At 37.8% G+C, this 18,959-nt stretch overlaps 2 protein-coding genes across 3 annotated transcripts; one reads left to right on the top strand and one right to left on the bottom strand.

Annotated features, from left to right (window-relative positions):
* Positions 1 to 1,691: 1,691 nt before the first annotated feature.
* LOC116193508 (dihydroorotase, mitochondrial) lies at positions 1,692 to 4,627 on the bottom strand. Of its 2 annotated transcripts, none has more exons than XM_031522239.1 (8): positions 4,382 to 4,627; positions 3,894 to 4,048; positions 3,601 to 3,782; positions 3,369 to 3,505; positions 2,911 to 3,076; positions 2,677 to 2,793; positions 2,412 to 2,572; positions 1,692 to 2,299 (listed from the first exon to the last, which is right to left on the bottom strand). In XM_031522239.1, exons 2-8 carry the CDS (start codon positions 3,974 to 3,976, stop codon positions 2,105 to 2,107), a joined length of 1,041 nt encoding a protein of 346 aa, XP_031378099.1. In that variant the 5' UTR covers positions 3,977 to 4,048; positions 4,382 to 4,627; the 3' UTR covers positions 1,692 to 2,104. The 2 variants fall into 2 exon arrangements, with proteins under 2 accessions (XP_031378099.1, XP_031378097.1); XM_031522237.1 differs by having other exon boundaries at positions 4,404 to 4,612.
* Positions 4,628 to 12,425: 7,798 nt separating this feature from the next.
* LOC116193726 lies at positions 12,426 to 14,121 on the top strand. The gene is made up of 4 exons (XM_031522470.1): positions 12,426 to 12,487; positions 12,603 to 12,771; positions 12,860 to 12,940; positions 13,978 to 14,121. The coding sequence occupies exons 1-4, from the start codon at positions 12,426 to 12,428 to the stop codon at positions 14,119 to 14,121; spliced, it is 456 nt and encodes a 151-aa protein (XP_031378330.1).
* The last annotated feature ends 4,838 nt before the right edge of the window (positions 14,122 to 18,959 follow it).

Below are 18,959 nucleotides of genomic sequence, written 5' to 3'. Positions count from 1 at the left end.
TAACACGAAACCGTGAGCATGAATGAGAATATTTAAAAGGAGAAAATATAAATGATAAAAATGTAAATAGGAAAGGGGAGAGAGGAACCGAGAGTGCGAATGGAGAAGTTATTTCAAATTTGATACTTTTCATTAGAATGAATAATTAGGGAAAAGAACATGTTATGAAGTTTTTATAGTAAAAAATTATGAAATGGTGCCTTAAAATTGAAAGGTGATGAGAAAGAATAGGTATAAGTTAGTTTTTCAATTAAAACAAATGAAAGGATATCATGCTATCGAAAAGATGTGGTGCATTTTGCAATTCGTAGACTAGAAACTTAGACTAGGTAACAAGTTTTAAACCACTTAAAACAACCCAGGTCGGTTTTTTACTCCAATTTTTAATGAGAAAAATATTTGATCTTTTTGTCCTCAATCTCGAATTACCTCATCTAATTCGTCGTTTTTCTTTCTTTTGTTATATCCGGTCTTTGCTGTGACCCTGTTATTGCCTTTGGTCTCATCCTTTTAAGTTAGAGAACTCGTACTGTGCCAAGATTATTAAGCTGGGCCGGTCAGGCACGTTAACAATACCAGGCCGGCACAGTACAGCTCAATAAAATCAATAGGTCGGCCAAGAATCGATATGGCCAGACGCAACACGATAATGTGTTGTAACCATGATTTTCATAATCGTGATTCGAATCATAGAATTGTACGATTCTACAATTCACGGGGGGTTATGCGATTCCGATATAGTGGGCCGAGTCGAAAACTGTGGAATCGCAGGTGAATCAGGCCATGCATCGTGAAATCGCGGAATCGGGCCGATTTTGCGATTCCGGATTCGGCCAAGACTCGGGTGAAGCCTACGCTTGATTCGGGCCCTCAGGCGAAGGCCAGGCCAGATCGGGCCGAAGCCCAGCCCATTGGCCCTGAGCCCGGCAGCTCTTAAAATTCAATGCAATTATATAATTTATTTTTATAAATTTCTGATACTTATTTGACATTATATATCTAATTTAGATGAAACAAAACATATTATCTAATGGAGCATGGACAGCCGTTGTATTATTTTGGTTAAAAACAACGTAGCTGAAAATCTTAAGTTTACTTAATACTCAACAAGTCTTACATTATCACAAAATTCTTTTAAAAATAGAAATTTGTATGCAATTTAAAAATTATTTATCAATTATGCTAAATAGCAATTTAAAACTAGATGTCCCGTTTGATAGTTTAACATAATTCCTTTTCATGATTTAGGAGAATTAAAATATAAATTTTTTATACAATGATATATAAATTTTCAATTCTTCTAATAATGAAATTATTATTATTTTATTTTTAAAAATAATAAAATACACAAAATGGACCCGCTACAAAGTGCAGGGCCATTTCTCTAGTTAGACGAATTAAATCGACAGAACACAAATTGCTTTTAATCTGGAGCTTTAATTTAGCATGCTTAAGTTAAAAACCATCAGAATCATAACGTAGATGCATTGAGTTCGTGAATTGCATAACATGAAAACTTCATGATCTAGCAGGCTATTTTACTGGCTTCCCGATTAATTAGTAAGTGCAGGATATATAATATATGGAAACCAGGTTTAGGAAATCTTTTACATGGGAATCTAATGGTTAAAAGGGAGGGCTTCGGTTCATGATAATGGAGGGTTTTGAAATACTCTTTCAACATGCAAATATATAGGAAATGAACGTCAACATCATCATTAGATAAAGAGGTCCAAAAATGTGTACATAGTAACAGAAGTATATCCTTCCACACAAAGACCAATATGTGAGTAGCCATCCTCAATTTGGCACAGGTTTTATTTTTACATTGACTTCGAGAAATTGAACCGAAAGAAAGTCATTTGACAACCTTATTTGGTTTCTTTTTTTCGGGGAAACAAAACTGATAATCTAGTAGGTTACAGGGTGCGTACTCATAAATGCAGTGGAACAGGTGATGTGAAACCATTTTGGATCATTTTTCAGATAAAAGTAATTGCAATATGTGGGGACTTGCAAATTTAGTAGGGTCAGGTTCTAAGATGATGGTATTGCAACAGAATCTGATCTAAGACGTACCCAGATGATCTGCTAGAACAGTGCTTTAGCTCGTAACAGGTTCCCATTCAAGAGTCTTGCCAGCAAACATTGGAACAATCTCTCCAAAAGAAAATGTGAATGATTCAGGCACCACCCACGGGCGCTTCCTCAACGTAATTTTTGACTTGCTCCTGGGAAGCCCATAAAAGTCTGGTCCATTGAAACTAGTAAATGTCTCCAGCTTGTCAAGTGCCCCAGCCTGTACGTGACGGAAAATTTTTCAAACGATGAAGCGACCACGATAAACAAATTAAGAAGAAAAGAGATCCACAACTGCCTCATGGGATATGAGCATTAGAGAAAGTAAGCACCTCTTCAAAAACTTTAGCATAGAGCGACAAAGCAACTGGTGAACTGTAGATGCCAGCACATCCACAGGGACACTCCTTTCTTCTTCTTTCATGAGGAGCACTATCAGTTCCCAGGAAAAATCTTTTACTCCCACTAGTCACCGCTGATACGATGGCCTGTCCTGAATGTTGCACAAGATTGTCAAAGTGAGATGACAGAGAGTCTAAAGCAAACGCAAGAAAAACGATTCAATGGCAAATGGGCAATTCGAAGGAGTTGACATACTGTGAATCTCTCTTTTAAGTACTGGAAGGCAGTAGTTATGAGGCTGCAACCCCCCTTGAAAGAGAGAATTCCTATTAAGAAGAAGATGTTGTGGAGTAACTGTAGCTGCTACCGATCCTGGTAAACATCATTAGCACTAGTAAGTCTCAAAACAGTTAACTAGATGGTTAATAGGTCTTTCCGACAGCCAATGAGATAACAGAGGTGATCAAATGCAAGCAAACTTAAAGAGACCTTCTGTGCAAGACTCAACAAACTTCACAGCATCTGCAGTAGTGATGTGCTCCATAACAATCTTTAATTGCGGAAGCCTTTGGACCAAAGGCTGTAAAACAGTTTCGATAAAGACCTTCTCTCGGTCAAACACATCCACGTTAGAATCTGTAACCTCCCCATGGACCTGATAAGAAAGTCATAAGCATATTTTCTAGCAAACATGAATGACAGCTTAAAGTAATTCCCGCAGTTCAAGTTTGGCCTATTTTTACAAAATTAATCCTTAATTTGTAGGAAGTACAAGCATTAAAAACCAAGAGCCGACCACCAATGTAAAGCTTGTCAAGCATCAAATCCCGGTTTCTCAAGTGAACGCACCAAATAATTGGTTATTCTAGGCAAGTTCTATGCTTAGCAAGTCAATAAAGTAAAAATAAGGTTTGGCAAAATAAAATTATTCAGAACATCTTAATTACCAGCAAGGGCATGCTCTGTTCAGCCATTTCCTCAAGCACAGGAAGGCATCTTCCAAAAAGATCCGTAACACCGTCTTGGGAATTAGTAGTGGCACCGGCAGGATACAGCTTCACAGCAAAAACAGCACCACTTTTTCCTGCTCATTCCATCAGCTCTGTCATGGAAACTAAGAAAGGAAGAATGCACACGCAGTCTTCATTTCAAGAATATAAGAAAATTTGTTTGACTTACTTGCAAGTTTGATCTCGTCAGGTTTCGTGGAGTCGGTCAGGTACAGTGTCATGAGGGGTTCAAAGTTGGTGTTGGTGGGAAGTGCTTTCATGATCGATTCACGGTAAGAAACAGCAGCAGCAGTGGTGGTGATTGGAGGTCTCAGATTCGGCATCACTATAGCCCTCCCAAAATGAGCCGCACTGAGAAGAAATGAGGGAAATTTAAAAAAGAATCCAATGCATTGTTGTGTTGATCTGAATTACAAAATGGCCACCATATACATCAGGGTGAGTCAGTGAGCGATCACTGACCTGTGAGGGGCAACAGCTGCAAGAAGGTCCCCGTCACGGAGGTGAAGGTGCCAGTCATCAGGCCGAGTTATCGTGAGCTCCATCTCGACCACTTTCGATTTCAAATGCTCTACGTAAAACACACTTGAATCTTCTTCAAAGCCGAAACTTGAGTGCTGCAGTAACAAATAAGAAGCACCATTACAGAACATCAAAGTCTCACAGAAATTCGACACACTCCCAAGGATCATACAAATACAGAACCGTCTGTTGCACTGAATCATTGACCAAACACTCCACCAAAAATTTTTTTTTTTTTTGGCCGCTGTTGGCGTCTCTTGTTCGTTATTAGTAACGAAATTGAGTGAAACAACAGACAATGAAAAATCAAACCTTTGGGCTTTACTCTTCGGCTCATACATTGCGATAAAACGATCCCCATTTCTACAAAGATCTCACTGACCCAAATTGATAGAGAAACCCAAGAAGGCCAAGGCAAAAGGAGAGACCTGAGAGGAGTTAGAGAAATACCCAGAGCCGATTTGTTTATTCTCTCTGGAGCAGCAGCAGCTGGTCGAGGTGGAGCAGGAAGCAGCAGCTGGAGCTGGTCGCGGTAGGACGGGAGACCGGAGCAGTAGCTGGTCGGGGCGGAGCAGGAACTGAAGCAGTAGCTGGTGTAGCGTAAAGGAACAGCAGCTGGTCGGCGGTCGCAGGGGAAAAACAGCAGAGCAGGATGGCTCCCGGAATTGGCAACGATCGCTGCGCTCGGCCTACGGTTTGGGCCCGGGCATAGTTAAAACTCAATGGGCTGGACTTTTTCTTTTGGGCTATCATTCCAATGGTCCATTTAATTGGGCTTGAAAGCCCAAACTTATGAGATAGGACCGATCAAACCAACACTTGGGCTTGTCAAAGATGTCTAAATCAAAATCAGGTCTCAATGGGCCGGCCCATCGAGTGCCCCCACTTGGGGACAATGGCCAACCCAGTCAAATACAAATAGCAAGTTCTCAATCAAGGAAGAGGTAAAGAAACAATTTCCATCTGGGGACACCCCATTCATATCTCTCATTGTGTTCGCTCTCTTACTTGAATTCTTTTTTGGCTTGTTTGCTGGTTTCTCAGATCCAGTTAGTGCAGAGTTAACATGAGCATTGGAGTGGCCATTAGCCAACAGTTGACACGTGGATGGTGACATTCCCTGCAAAGTTCGGTGGCACAAGCAAAAGCACATCATAATCGAAACCAAGCTTCATCATTTAACCTAAATACACCAGCAGAAGTACATCATTCCTTTTCCAAAACACACCAGCACAAGCACAACCACATGCACATAAGAACAAAACACCTACCTACACAATAATATTATGAACTAAAGTGGTTGGTGCAATTAGATGCTGAGTTAGAGTTGGTGAAATTGCTGTTGCTGAGCCATTGCCTAGATCATTTTGAGATATTGTTGCTTTTCTCATCAATGCTCTGATTGCTAGCTTCTGAGGTTTCGTTGGTGTTAGAGGAGGCATGGTTGGCTGAGATATGTTGTTTGCTTATTGAGACATTATCACTAGCTGTTCTACTATGCTTGATGCCACTCCCTAAAAGTAATAGTTTGTCAATTTTACAGATCAACAGTATAAAGAGTGACAATATAGAGTTGAACTCAATATACCTGTACTTCTTCGCCTATAAGCCGAGTCTCGGAGGGTAATGCATATGCACTTGGGGTGGTATCAATCCTAGCCTTCTTCATTTGCTTATCTTTCGATATTATTCCCTTGCATGTCTTCACATTATGTTTTTTCTCACTACACCTTCCACATTGTATTTCCTTATACTTCCTTTTAGACTTATATGGGTTTTGAGACCCACATTAGCCTTGAACTTTTTCTTTTTTGGACGATCACCACCCTTGGCAAATCTTGGAGCCTCGACAGGTTCCACACCAACCTTTATCCATTGATCTTCAACTCTCAATAGAGCAATACATGGAGCATAAATCATCTCCCATGTTTCCTTAGAATAGCAAGGATTGACATGCTTCTCTGCATCAATGCCAACAACCTACATACATGTTACTGCATGCTTACAAGGGATCCCACACAAATCACACTCTCTACATGAACAGGTCGACATCTTCAAGTCAACAACATGTTGATGGTTGCTCATGTATATATGTTGGACCTGAAACCTTGCAAAGTCAGGGTCTTCAGCCCAAATAGCTGCCATTTGTGATTATCCTTCTTTGCTATTTCTAACTTTGACTGGGCAGTTGGTGTGATTGGACCTCCATATCTTGCAATTTGATTCCTACTAGAGTTCATCTTCCTCATCAAATATAACCTGATCTCCTCCAACATGTTGATGATAGGTCTTCCTCGATACTTCACAATAGCAGCATTGAACTGCTCAGACATGTTATTGCACAGGCTCGAGCTCTTGGTATGTACTTTGAAGGCTACCCTGGTCCGGCTATGCTTGTCCAACAACTGGAGATATTCATAGGCTTCCTCACTAATACATCTAAGCTCCGCAAAATACCTTTCAAACTCTTCTATAGTGTTGGATCTAGTACACTGCCATATCTTTTTCTTAAGATCTACACGGTGCCAATTTCTCCAAACATTTGCTTCTAGATGTTTCACACAGAACCTGTGAATTATGTCTGGGCATAATTCCTTAATTGTCTCCCTAAGACCCTGACAAAGAAAATATAGAGAGTAATAGTTAGATTCATACAAAAAGATATGGAAACTGAAGCTGCAATATGCACCAAAACACAATCACTTTTTGCATGTTTGATATGAACTCCCAACCATGTTTTGTTGGATCTCTAATGTCTTCAAGTAGCCTTCCCAGAAACCAGCTGCAACTATCCATAGTCTTTTGTTCAACAACTCCATATGCTATTACATAAAAGGAGTGGTTTGGATCTTGAGTGACAACAACTAGGAAAGTGCCTCCATAGTAGCCCTTCAAGAAGCACTCATCTAACCCTATCAGTGGTCTGCACCCAGCTAGCAACCCCCTCTTACTTGCATCAAAGCGTATGTACATCCTATCAAATATGGGAGGCAAGCTCGAGTTTGGTCTGTCAACTCCAATTATTGCACTGGGACCCGGGTTGCTTGCTATAATCTCTCTACAGTAATCTCTTAATTTGGCATATTACTTCTTTTCACAGCTTTGAACAAGCTTTTTTTGCAATCCGCAAGACATTGTATATCTTCAATTCACTAACTTTAATGGAGAATACCTCTGATAAATATTTATATGCATCCCCCCAGTCATGTTAGGCATCCTTCTCAATTGGTTTACCAGCTTCTCAGCAATTCATTTGTTGTCTGCTTGCTTATTTTGCAACTTCCTGAAGCAACTGTGATTGAAAATAAACTTTTTCAGCTGAAAAGCCTCATAAGGTTCTGACCAAGAACAAAATGCCTCACACTCACAACCAAGTTGACACTTGAATCTACGTCTTACCTTATCATTCTTCTTCATAACCACTTCCCTCCCAATGGAAATTGTGTAATCTTTCACAGCCTCTTTGAAAACCTACAAGTTAGGAAATAACATATCCAGTTGAAGCTGCACTTGACCATATTCTGCATTCTCATGAAATAATGCATGCCTTTTATCAAATTCATCATCACTTCCCCTCAGACTTTGCAATTCTTCAGAGTGATACTCAGTTTCCTCTACAAATTCATCAGAAGCTTGATGATCATATGGTTCTTCCCTTGCTATTCTGTTCAGTGCATTGCAAGCTCTCCATTTAGGTCTTCTCACACGAGAAGATTCAGCCCTGTTACTTCCTTCCCCACCTTTTTCCCTTGCTTCTTCCTCTGCTTCTTCAGCTAGAACTTCCCCTGCAGCGTTCACTGTTTTGTCCATTGTTGCACCCCTTCTACCTTCTCCTGCATCACGATCATCACCAGTACAATCATCATGTTCATCCCCATCTTGCCCCGGTAACCATGCATCATCTGAATAACTATCATTTAAACCATCTGACTCAAGCTCCCATGCATCTTCATCTTCATTTTCATCTTCATATTGTTCTTCATCTTCACTGTCATCTTCATCAGAAGCTACAAATTGCAGAACTTGATTTGCAAGTTCTGCTACAACAGTCTCTTTTTCATTTTGGGTGAAGTAGAACTCGATTTTTCTCACATTTCTAACAGATACATATAGTGTGTGAGCATCTTGGTCCGTCTCAAAATCCCTCAGCCCTTCTTGCACTTCTAAACCGGGAACCAACTACAAGATCTTCTTTGGTTTTCTATATCCATGCTCAACATATAAGTTCTCAATAGTGGGTTTTGATACTAGGTCAATATCTACCTCCCCCCATACATCAATTTCTCCACCAACATATTGCACACGGGATTCAGAGACTAACTCACTTCCATGGGGAAAAATCAACGTGTACAAGTCCCCATCCATTATCTGTTCATGTATTAAAAAAAATCACTATTGCTCTAAACCAAAAGTAGTGAACCACAAAACGGTGGACGACAAGAAGAAGGGACCACAAAAAAAAAGTGACGACAAGAACCAAGAAGGGGACAACAACAAAGAGCAGCGAACACAAATGGGACGACAAGAAGGGACCACAAAGCAAAGAAAAAAGGGTAAAAGGTCGTGATAGGAAAAACAAAAGCAGACAACAAATTGGAAGTTTGCCACTGCCATTCGAAAACATTTGATTCATAACAGTATGGGACAACAACCAAAGTCGACTTTTTGCCATTCCCAAAAATTCCAACTGCAATTCAACAACAAAAAGTGAAAAGGGAAGAGAATTTTGACTGACCGATGCCAAGAAATGAAACGAAATCACCCCCCAAATTGCTTCGATCGAGTGTATTGCTACCACAATTGAAATTTTCGCCTTTTCAATTTGTGAATCACAGCAAACTGAAATCAAATTTTGCAACAATTATAACATTTGGGGCTCTCGGTTTGACCTATAGTGATTTTGGCAGGAATGGAAAGATCGGTTTCATCGAGGAAGGCAACGACACCGTTTTTGGCAATTTGGGGGGCTGGTTAACGGAGTTAGGTCCAACTCATCCGCCACGTGAGATTTCCGTCACGGTTGGCACGCGCAAGAAGATGGCAGGACTAAAACATATGACGAAATGGTGATTGAGGGACGAAAATCATGGCAAAAAATTTTGAGGGACCAAACCCGTGACAATGGTTTCTTTTAGGGACCAAAACCATATCTGACTCTAAATATTTAGTAAAGATATAGGTTGGGGGGGAGCGGCGGGGCCTGACGCAGGCCACCCCGCTCCTCTCCGTTTTGTCTATGATTTACAATTTGAATAGCAATTTCTCACAAACTAAATACAAAAGTAGAGAATTTTGGATCCTTTACAGGTATAATCTAATATATATATATATAAAGACGAAAAACACTTGTGAGACGCATCTGTTTGCAAACCTTCAATTCTTAGTTATTTGCCTCTTCGTATGCTCGAAACATTTTATCGATCCATTTGCGCCAATTAATTTCCCTTTCAAATACACTGTTTTCCTGCCACCATTTGCAAATCCTCAGCTCATGGTTATTTGCCTTTTCACATGCTCGAAACATTGTATCGATTCATCTTCGGCAATTAATTTCCCTGCAAGTACCTTGTATTCTCTTTCACCATTTGCAAACCCTCACTTCATGATTATTTGTCTCCTCGCATGCTTGGAATATTATATCAATCCATCTCCTCCAATTAATTTCCCTTTCAAGTACATTGTATTCTCATCACTCAATTTCCCCCTTCTTTTTTTTTTTCTTTCTCTTAGCTATCCTAGTTTCCTGCACTAAGGTCTTCTACGCCCAACTACCCAAGCTTTCCTAATTGTTGGCCAAGCATCCTTCTCCCAACAATGCCCAATGTTTAGTGTGCTCCATCCCACAACTCCCAAGGTTTGGTTATTTCTATCCCTCACGAATTCGGAGAGGAAGGAAACTAGAGAATAAACATTAACCTTCTTTTCTAATACCCTCAGCTGATGATTGCGTGATTTTTTAACTACTTAATCATAATTATTATAATTAATTATTATTTTAAAAAATGAAACAATTTTCTCGATTTTTGAATAGATATTAGATATTTCTTGAAAAAATTTAAATTTTTTTCCATAAAGTTGAATAATTAAAAAATTTCTCCATAAAATTTAAATATTACAAAAAAATTTAAGAAAAGATGTCTAAATAAATTAAAACATTTCTCCATAAAAGTTGATTGAGCTCAAATTTTATTAATTTCTTACACATCTACATTGTGCGTGGGTCTAAACCTAGTTAATTATAATATATAAAAACTGAGAAGAAATATTATGGGAGCTTCATTAGCGATCTCTCAGCTTGTGGTTGACCGTATTGTCGACTTTTGGAGAATTTAATTATATATCAAAATTCATATATTTGTTCATTTTTATATTAATATTTCGTAAGTACATTGTACGTATGTAGAGTACTGAGAAGATAATAAACAACCAAATCTTCTCCATTTAGAAAAGATTAAATATGACTCGTTATTTCCATAAAAAAAAACATGCATCAATCAGGTGATCATCCTAATGAAGATGAGGAAAACTATTAGTCTCAAACTCCCTATAAATACAACATGAGCCTCTCAATCATAAACGTTCAAAAGCAAAAATCAAACTCAACTTTGAACTATTCTATTTGAAGAAGAAACAAGCCACCAACGTAGAGGAGAAGCTCCTATCGAGGGCTATATAGGATCAAGATGACATGTAAATTGTCCATGAAAACCGAGCCAAAAAAGGACTTGGACAGAAGCAATATGCAAGAACAATACGAAGAATTGGAGAAAAATATATCCAATATCTAAATTTATTTTTAGATATTATTTTTCTAACTTATTATTTATTTAATAACACTGTTTATTATTTCTAGCCCGCACATATTTGTGGGTCATTCACCTAATTAAATTCTAATGCGAATTATTCCCCCAACCATAGGATTAGTTGCTTAATCTTATTTTTTTACTTTATAATCTATAATATATATATATATATATATATAATAATAATAATAATAATACTAATTGGAGAATGAGTTAGTTGGGGTAACATTTTACTTTTCGATATTAACCTTAGTAAAATAAGATGAAAAGTTAGAAGCTATTAAATTAGTTGAAAATTCAGGATAAATTAGTCCATTCATATTACTCTTAACTACCCAATAGCTCATTCTTCTCTAAAAGCTTAACAAATTAATAATTTCTGATAATATTTGAATGCTCGACAATCTGAATACAAGAACAAATTTGTTGCGTGCAAACACTCAATTTGTTGCCTCAAGACAGCGAACAATAATTATCCATGATGAGCTGATGAATCAAGAATTTTCCTGCAGATCCAGACCCCAGCTAGGACTATGCACAGGCAAGGATCCAAGATTTGATTTAGGCTACCTCCAATGGGGCTTGTGCCCCCTGGCACGCGTGGCTGGAGGAGCAGCGCCTCTGCCCAGAGACGCTGAGGCAACCAATACGGGCTGCTGCATGGCTGCTCTAGGCCCCACACGATAGTCCCAGCCCCCTCTTTTATTTTTATTTTTTAAAACAAAACTAGATATAACGGCGAGAATTTTTTGCTGTTTGATTTACTTTTTAAAAATTTCATAAAAAAATTCTTATAAATATCCAACAAATTCCGCTAATAATTCACCTCAAATTCATTGTACTTCTTCTTCTTTGTCTACAATCAAAGAGAAAATGACCGATCCAAATCAACTTCCTAACACTCCCGCGTTCTACATCCCAAATCCGAATTTCTCCCAAAATCCAAATCCGAATTTTTACCATCCAAATCAACTTCCTAACACTCCCGCGTTCTACATCCCAAATCCGAATTTCTCCCAAAATCCAAATCCGAATTTTTACCATCCAAATCCAAATTTTCCCTCTTAAAATCCCAAATTTCTCCATCAAAATCCCAATTTTCCCTATTCGAATCCAAATTTTTCATAACCTAATTATCATCATCCCGGGTTTTATCATCATCTAGTTCCTTCGCCGGATTATGGATATACGAGTTTACCCTTCCAATTTATGGGTGGCACCAAGTCCGCATCTGCGGGTTCACCCTATCAGGTTTTATCATCATCTAGTTCCTTCGTCGTATTATGGACAGGCGGGTTCACCCTCCCAATTTATGGGTGACACCGAGTCTGCATCTAGTAGTGTTGTCGGCTCCGATCAATCCCCACATTCGACACCGGGGGATTCAGCGTTCACTGTTCTTCCAACTGGTAGCCTAGAGGGTATCGACCCCCACGATGATGATGATGACGTTGTTGAAGGTCAAGACACAGGAGTTCGCAGTTCGATTAAATAGCCGTAGGAACAAGATGAGCTGCTAATCAGAGGATGACTATTATATATATGGGAAAGATTCCATGGTCGGCAACGATCACACCGTCAAGCAATTCAGGGACAAAATCAACGACCATTGTCACTAACACAACAACACCTTCTTCTCGAGGAAAACAAAAAACTCCCGCAAGCAATGATGGTACGAGATCAAGCAAAATTGCAGGAGCTTCGAAGGGTGCTACTAGACTGCGGAGCCAGGTCATCAAAGCAAAGCAAATGAAGATGATGTCATGGAGGTGGCGCACAAGTTATTTAAAGATAAGCACAACATAAAATCAAATTTCTCCTTACTGTTGCATTGGAACATGCTTAGGAAAGAGCCGAAATGGAGAGCAATGTGGGATCCAACTGATAGTTTGAAGAGAACTAAGACAAATGCTTCTGGGGGTTACATGGCATCGTCCAACCCCGATGAAGATGGAGGCCTTGTACCTCCTCTCGAAGGCAGAGACGCTGCAAAGAGGAAAAAGAGAGAGTTAAAGGTAAATCTTCTCTTTTTGTAAATGAGGCATTGGAAGTTATCTCTACCCGATGTAATTCAAGAGCTCTCGGTATGATGACATCATGAAGATGAAGGCAAAGGAGTTCGAGATGAGACATAAGGAGTTGGAGGACAAGAAGATCAAAGCTGGCCTAAAGAGGGAAGAACTTGTGATATAGAAAAGGTGCGCCCAATCGGAGGATATGAAATTTTTATCGCATCTCTTTTCTATAGACAAGCCTATCATGCCTCTGAAAGCACGTGCCATTCATGAACAGTTGATAACAAATCTTATGGAGAAGTTGTACCCCTCTAGTTAGCTATGTAGTTGTAATTTTCATTAATTGTTGTCGCATCTCATTGCATTTGTATTTTTATTTTGTAGATTAATCTAATTGTTTACCATTGTAATATTATCTATTTAATGAAATTTAAATTTTAGTAATAACATGTGTTATTGAAAATTAGTAAATTATCTATTTAAAAAAAAAACTAGCCGTTGAAAAATAGTCGTTGGGAACTAGCCATTGGAAAAGTATTCTTTGCAACATAGCCATTGGTAACTAGCTGATGGAAAGTAGTCGTTGCAAAGTAGCCGTTGGTAACTAGCGTTAGGAAAAGTAGCCGTTTGTATCAATTCTTCTCTATAAAATGCTTTCAATCTCATATCATATATACCCACTTACATCCTCTCATTTCTATCCATTCACGTCCTCTAAAACCACTTCTTGAATATCCATCCTCTAAACATGGCTGAAAACTCTGATGAATTTGATTCTAATGAATTTACTTACTCTATCGATCCCTTGGATATGATCTTCGAGGATTTATTCGATGATACAAAAGAGCAATGACTTTGAAATATTGAAGATGATCCAGCAAGGGAGGGGGAGTATGGGGGAAGGTCTTTCTAAAGGCTTAAAAGGAAGAAAATAAACAGAAATCGTGTTACAGGGCACAATCAACTGGTGAAGGACTACTTCACTGAGGAGCCGGTGTACTCTCCTGAGCTATTTCAGTGAAGATTTCAAATAGAACGGCCTTTATTCCTTCGCATTGTCGAGGGCCTCATAAATAATTATCCATGTTTCCAAAGAGGTCCGATGCGATAGGCAGCCAAGGCCTTTCCCCACTGCACAAGTGCACATTCACCATGCGCATTTTGACTTATGGAGTTGAAACTGACTCCGTTGACAAATATCTCCAGATGGTCGGAAGCATTGCAACAGAATACTTGGAAAGGTTCATCTTCGGCGTCGTCGCAATGTTTGGGGGTGAATACTTGCAAAGGCCTAATGCAGCCGATGTGGAACGTCTACTACGAATCGGAGAGGCCCCCGACTTCGTATGATGGGCAGCGTTAACTGCATGCACTGGCAATGTAGAAATTGCCAGAAAGCTTGGCTTGGTGTGTATCAGAGTAGTTATCATGGTGACCCAAGCTTAATACTTGAAGTAGTGGTGAGGTCTTACCTATGGATATGGCACCTTTTTTTTTTGGAGTAGCCGAGTCCAACAACGACATCAACGTTGTATACCGGTCACCAGTCTTTGATGATGTGCTACAAGGTCGTGCTCCAGAGGTACATTTCACTATCAACGGCAACAACTATAATAGGTGATATTATTTGTCAAAGCTTAAGAATCAGTATGGACGGGCATGGAACGTGCATTCGGAGTGTTGAAGGCTTGCTTTGCAATTATATGTGGCCATGCTAGATCGTGATCCTAAAAGAAGCTCGGAGTGATTATGAGAGCTTGCATCATATTACATAATATGATCGAAGGAGATGAGCGAGAAACATATGATATCAACGTCGATCCGGCAATCTTGTACGTGAACCCCCAACAGCGGCTTACCATAACCAAGCAAGGAGAGCAAAAATTTTCTCCATTATATGAATTTTTCCAAAATAATATTAGGCTTCGGAATAGAGAAAAGTATCGACAACTGCAAGCTGACTTGGTGGAACTTATATGGCAATGACAACAAAACTACAAGGGGTGTAATTTTCATAAAAAAAAATGTCATTCGACATGTATTTTTTTCTTAACGGGTTATTTCTCTTTTTACATCGTGTATATTTTTTAATGTTATTGAATATTATTTTATTTTAATGAATTTTATTTAATTGACATATTTTTTAATTTTAATAATTTATTTTATTTATTTTTTATTTTTTAATTATTTTAATTAATTTAATTTATTAAAACTATTAAGAATATATATTAATTATATATAATAGTAGTTATATGCATTTAATTAATATAATATGTATATGGGCTCGGATCAGAGACACGGATGTAGCAGGTTCTTTTCTTTGGAGTTTAGTTCTTTCTGATATGGCCGTTATATGGTAGTGTGAAGCCCAGCTGAGAAACATGATAGAGACACCCCCACCAGAGGAGGGGGCGAGACCCTTAAAACGGCTAATGATGAGATAATTTCTCCAAGCTAGAGGGAGAGTATAATGAATTTCATCAAAATTCAAATAATTATATTTAAATTTTCTTAAAACAGAAAAATTTTAGGGGAAGTGATTGCTCTCATCTAACCTTCGGATCTATCCGTGACTGTGCATATTGGTTCTGATAATACAATTCAATATCACACATTTCACCAAACACCTGGTATGACCATGTGCTCTTAGGGAATGACAGTAAGGAATCTCGTTTCGTCCAGTCGTCCTGTCCCAAAAGACCCACCATGTGCCATTTCCCCCCCCCCCCTTTTTTTTCCCTCTCTTCCTGATCATTAAAACATTTTCATGTAATAGAGATAATTATGTTTTTTTTTAAGTATCGATGTGCTATGTTAGATAATTTTTTCCTTCATTTAAAATTATGCAAGGGAACACATCGCTGACATTAATGCTGCGTTTGGTTTGTAAGTAACATTTTAAAATCAGATTTTGATTTTGAATAAGAGTTGTATAAATGGTTATATATGTAGCACACCCTTTGACTTTGTATGAGTTATTTTGTTTTGTTGTGAAAAAAATAGTATAAATGGGATCCACCTTTTGACTTTGTATGAGTTTTTTATTTTATTATGAGTAGAATTAAGTTAAAATGTGATTTTAAAATCACACTAACAAACATTAATATATTCATTTGAAATTTTAAGTATGCTTTTATTTAACTATATTCTTAAAATCTAATTTAAAAATCATTTTGTCAAAGTATTATCAATTTTGACTCACAAAATGCAAAAGCGAATAAATCAAAATTGTTTATAGTATCCCTAAAATTCATAATATTCTGTGACAAAATGCTGAAAAATGATTATTGATTAAATCAGCATTTAGACATAAAGTTGTGTTTGTTTAAAAATTAGTCACAAGTTAGCTACATTGGAAAATGAATAAGAAAAAAACGAGAAAGATGAGAGATAATCATCCCATCTACGTAATCATTGAGTCAAAAACCACTTAATAAGTAAGCAAAAAATTTTGACTTAATGAATTAAATCGTTCTCTGCTAATTGATGCTCTCTTGCCCTCATAAAATATTTTTCATCCTTACCATTCCTTCCCTCTTCATATACATTTCTTTCTTCAACTAATAAGTGCTTAATTTAAGCATTTAATTTATCAAATACCACATAGTTGACTTGAAATTTTACTAATTACTAGTGAAGCGGCCCTGCACTTTGTTGTGGGGTCCATTTTATATTTTTTTAAAATAAATTTCGATATAAAATTGATAAATTGAAATTTACATATCATTTATAAGATATTGTATATTTTAATTTTCTTAAAGCATGAAGAGGTATGATGTTAAATTATTCAATTGAACATATAATATGTCATTATTTAACATGGTTGATACATAATCTTTAAATTGTAGAGAAGTTTCTTTTTTACAAGAATGTACTTACTTTGGTGGTAGTGTTAGATTTGTTTTTTTTTTTTGTGAATTGGATTTTAGTGGCGACCAACGTAGTAACTCCAACATGACACAACTGTATGAGTACAAACCCACATCGAAATGTAAGATTTGAATAATAATTACTCTAAAATTCGTGAGTCTAGACTCGTTACTACGACCCCAATGAGATATCAAGAGAAAATCATCCGTCCCACGAGCCTCCAAGTCTCCAAAGAGACTACAACATCTAACCCTTGCTCCCAAGTCTCCAAGTAGTGGATAAGACTTGTTGAACATTAGGTAAACTTAAGGTGGCGTTTGGTAACATACTGAAATATGATTGATTTGATTTCAAATTCTTAAAAATTAAAAGTTGACCCATAAGTTCTTGGGTTAATAATCCAAAAAAGCACAACCTTCACAATTTTTTCTGATTTTAGCGCGAGCTTTCGAAAATTACTCAGAAAAACACGACCTTTCATTTTAGTCTCAAATTTAAAATGACGTTAAATTTTCTGTCAATTTTAATGATAGTGTCACATGTCGTTTCGCTATTGGATGTTTTAAAAAAAATTTCTGAAAAAAAAAAGAGGATCGGCTAACAGGCTGAGACCCGAAGGAGGAGGGGGTTGGTGGTGGTGGTGGTGGCCTCGATTGCGGCTAATAATCAGAAACGTTTCAATTAATACGTGAAAGCGAGTCAATACCGACTAATATGTACATCACTTACTGTTTACTACCCCAAAAAAAAATCTGTACATCACTTTCAGAGAAGTTATATATACAATGAAGAGATCAACACGTCCCATTGCAGGCGAGGAATAGTTCGAAGACCGGCTAATAATCAGGAACATGCACGTGTTTCGGGTATTATTATGACCACTACCGATGTAGTTGGACACGGGAGCAGTTGGGGGTGCTACCATACACGAGGAGGACAGTGATGGCAATGAGCTTGCGAGCTGTGGATGTGAACGTAAAGAGGTTCATTAAATGGTGTGGTGTGGAATAGTGAAGGGACGGACGACAGAGACAGAGTTAGGACACGGTACTGATGATCGATGATGCTAAAGGTTGACTAATTATGGATGACTGACTTGACCTCTTTGTCATTGTATGCTTGTGCTATGCTATTTCACAGCTAAGATTTGTTCCACAAACACGGACTACACGCATTAAGACATAAGTCTCATCATTCATGCTGTTAACATTGCCTGTCCCCTCTCTCTCTACAACAAATTCCGGCTGCATGATAGTCGTAAAATTCGGCTATATCCGATATGTAAATTTATTTTTTTAATATTATTTTTCTAATTTATTATCTATTTAATAATACTTTTTATTATGTTCTAACCTGCACATATTTGCGGGTTATTCGCCTAGTTAAATTCTAATGCGAACTATTCCCCTAACCATAGGATTAGTTGCTTAATGTTATTTTTTACTTTATAATCTATAATATATATCTATAATAAGACTAATTGGAGAATGAGTTACTTGGGGTAACATTTTACTTTCCGATATTAACCTTAGTAAAATAAGATGAAAAGTTAGAAACTATTAAATTAGATGAAAATTGAGGATAAATTAGTCCATTCACATCACTATTAACTACCCAATAGCTCATTCTTGTCTAAAAGCTTAACAAATTAATAATTTCTAATAATATTTGAATGCCCGACAATCCGAATACAAGAACAAATTTGTTGCCTCAAGACAGTTAACAATAATTATCCATGATGAGCTGATGAATCCAGAATTTTCCTGCAGATCCGGAGCCTAACTAGGACTGTGCACAGGGAACGACCCAGGATTTTATTTAGGCTACATTCAATGGGGCTTGTGCCCCCTGATGCTCGCAGATGGAGGAGCAGCGCCTCTGCCCAGAGACGCCGAGGCAGCCAACCCCCACTTTTTATTTTTTATTTAAAAAAAAAGCACTGGATGCAATAGCTAGATCTCTGGCCTATTGTTTTTTTTTTTTCAAATTTCATAAAAATTTCATATAAATATCCAACAAATTCCACTTAAAATTCACCTCAAATTCTCCCTACTTCTTCTTCTACGATCAAAGAGAAAATGTCTGATCTGAATCAACTTCCGAAAGCTCCTAGATTCTACGTCCGAAATTAGAATTTTCCCTCTCCAAATCCCAATTTTCTCCATCAAAATCCCAATTTTCCCTCTCCGAATCCTAATTTTCCGCAACCTCATTATCATCATCCATATCATCATCTGTGATTTTATCATCATCCAGTTCCTTCGCCATATTATGGACATGCAAGTTCACCCTCCCAATTTATGGGTGGCACTAAGTCC

This window comes from Punica granatum, chromosome 2, assembly GCF_007655135.1.
Source record: "Punica granatum isolate Tunisia-2019 chromosome 2, ASM765513v2, whole genome shotgun sequence".
Lineage (NCBI taxonomy): Eukaryota > Viridiplantae > Streptophyta > Magnoliopsida > Myrtales > Lythraceae > Punica > Punica granatum.
Note: the sequence above shows the minus strand (reverse complement) of the source record. Positions and strands in the feature narration are given on the sequence as shown.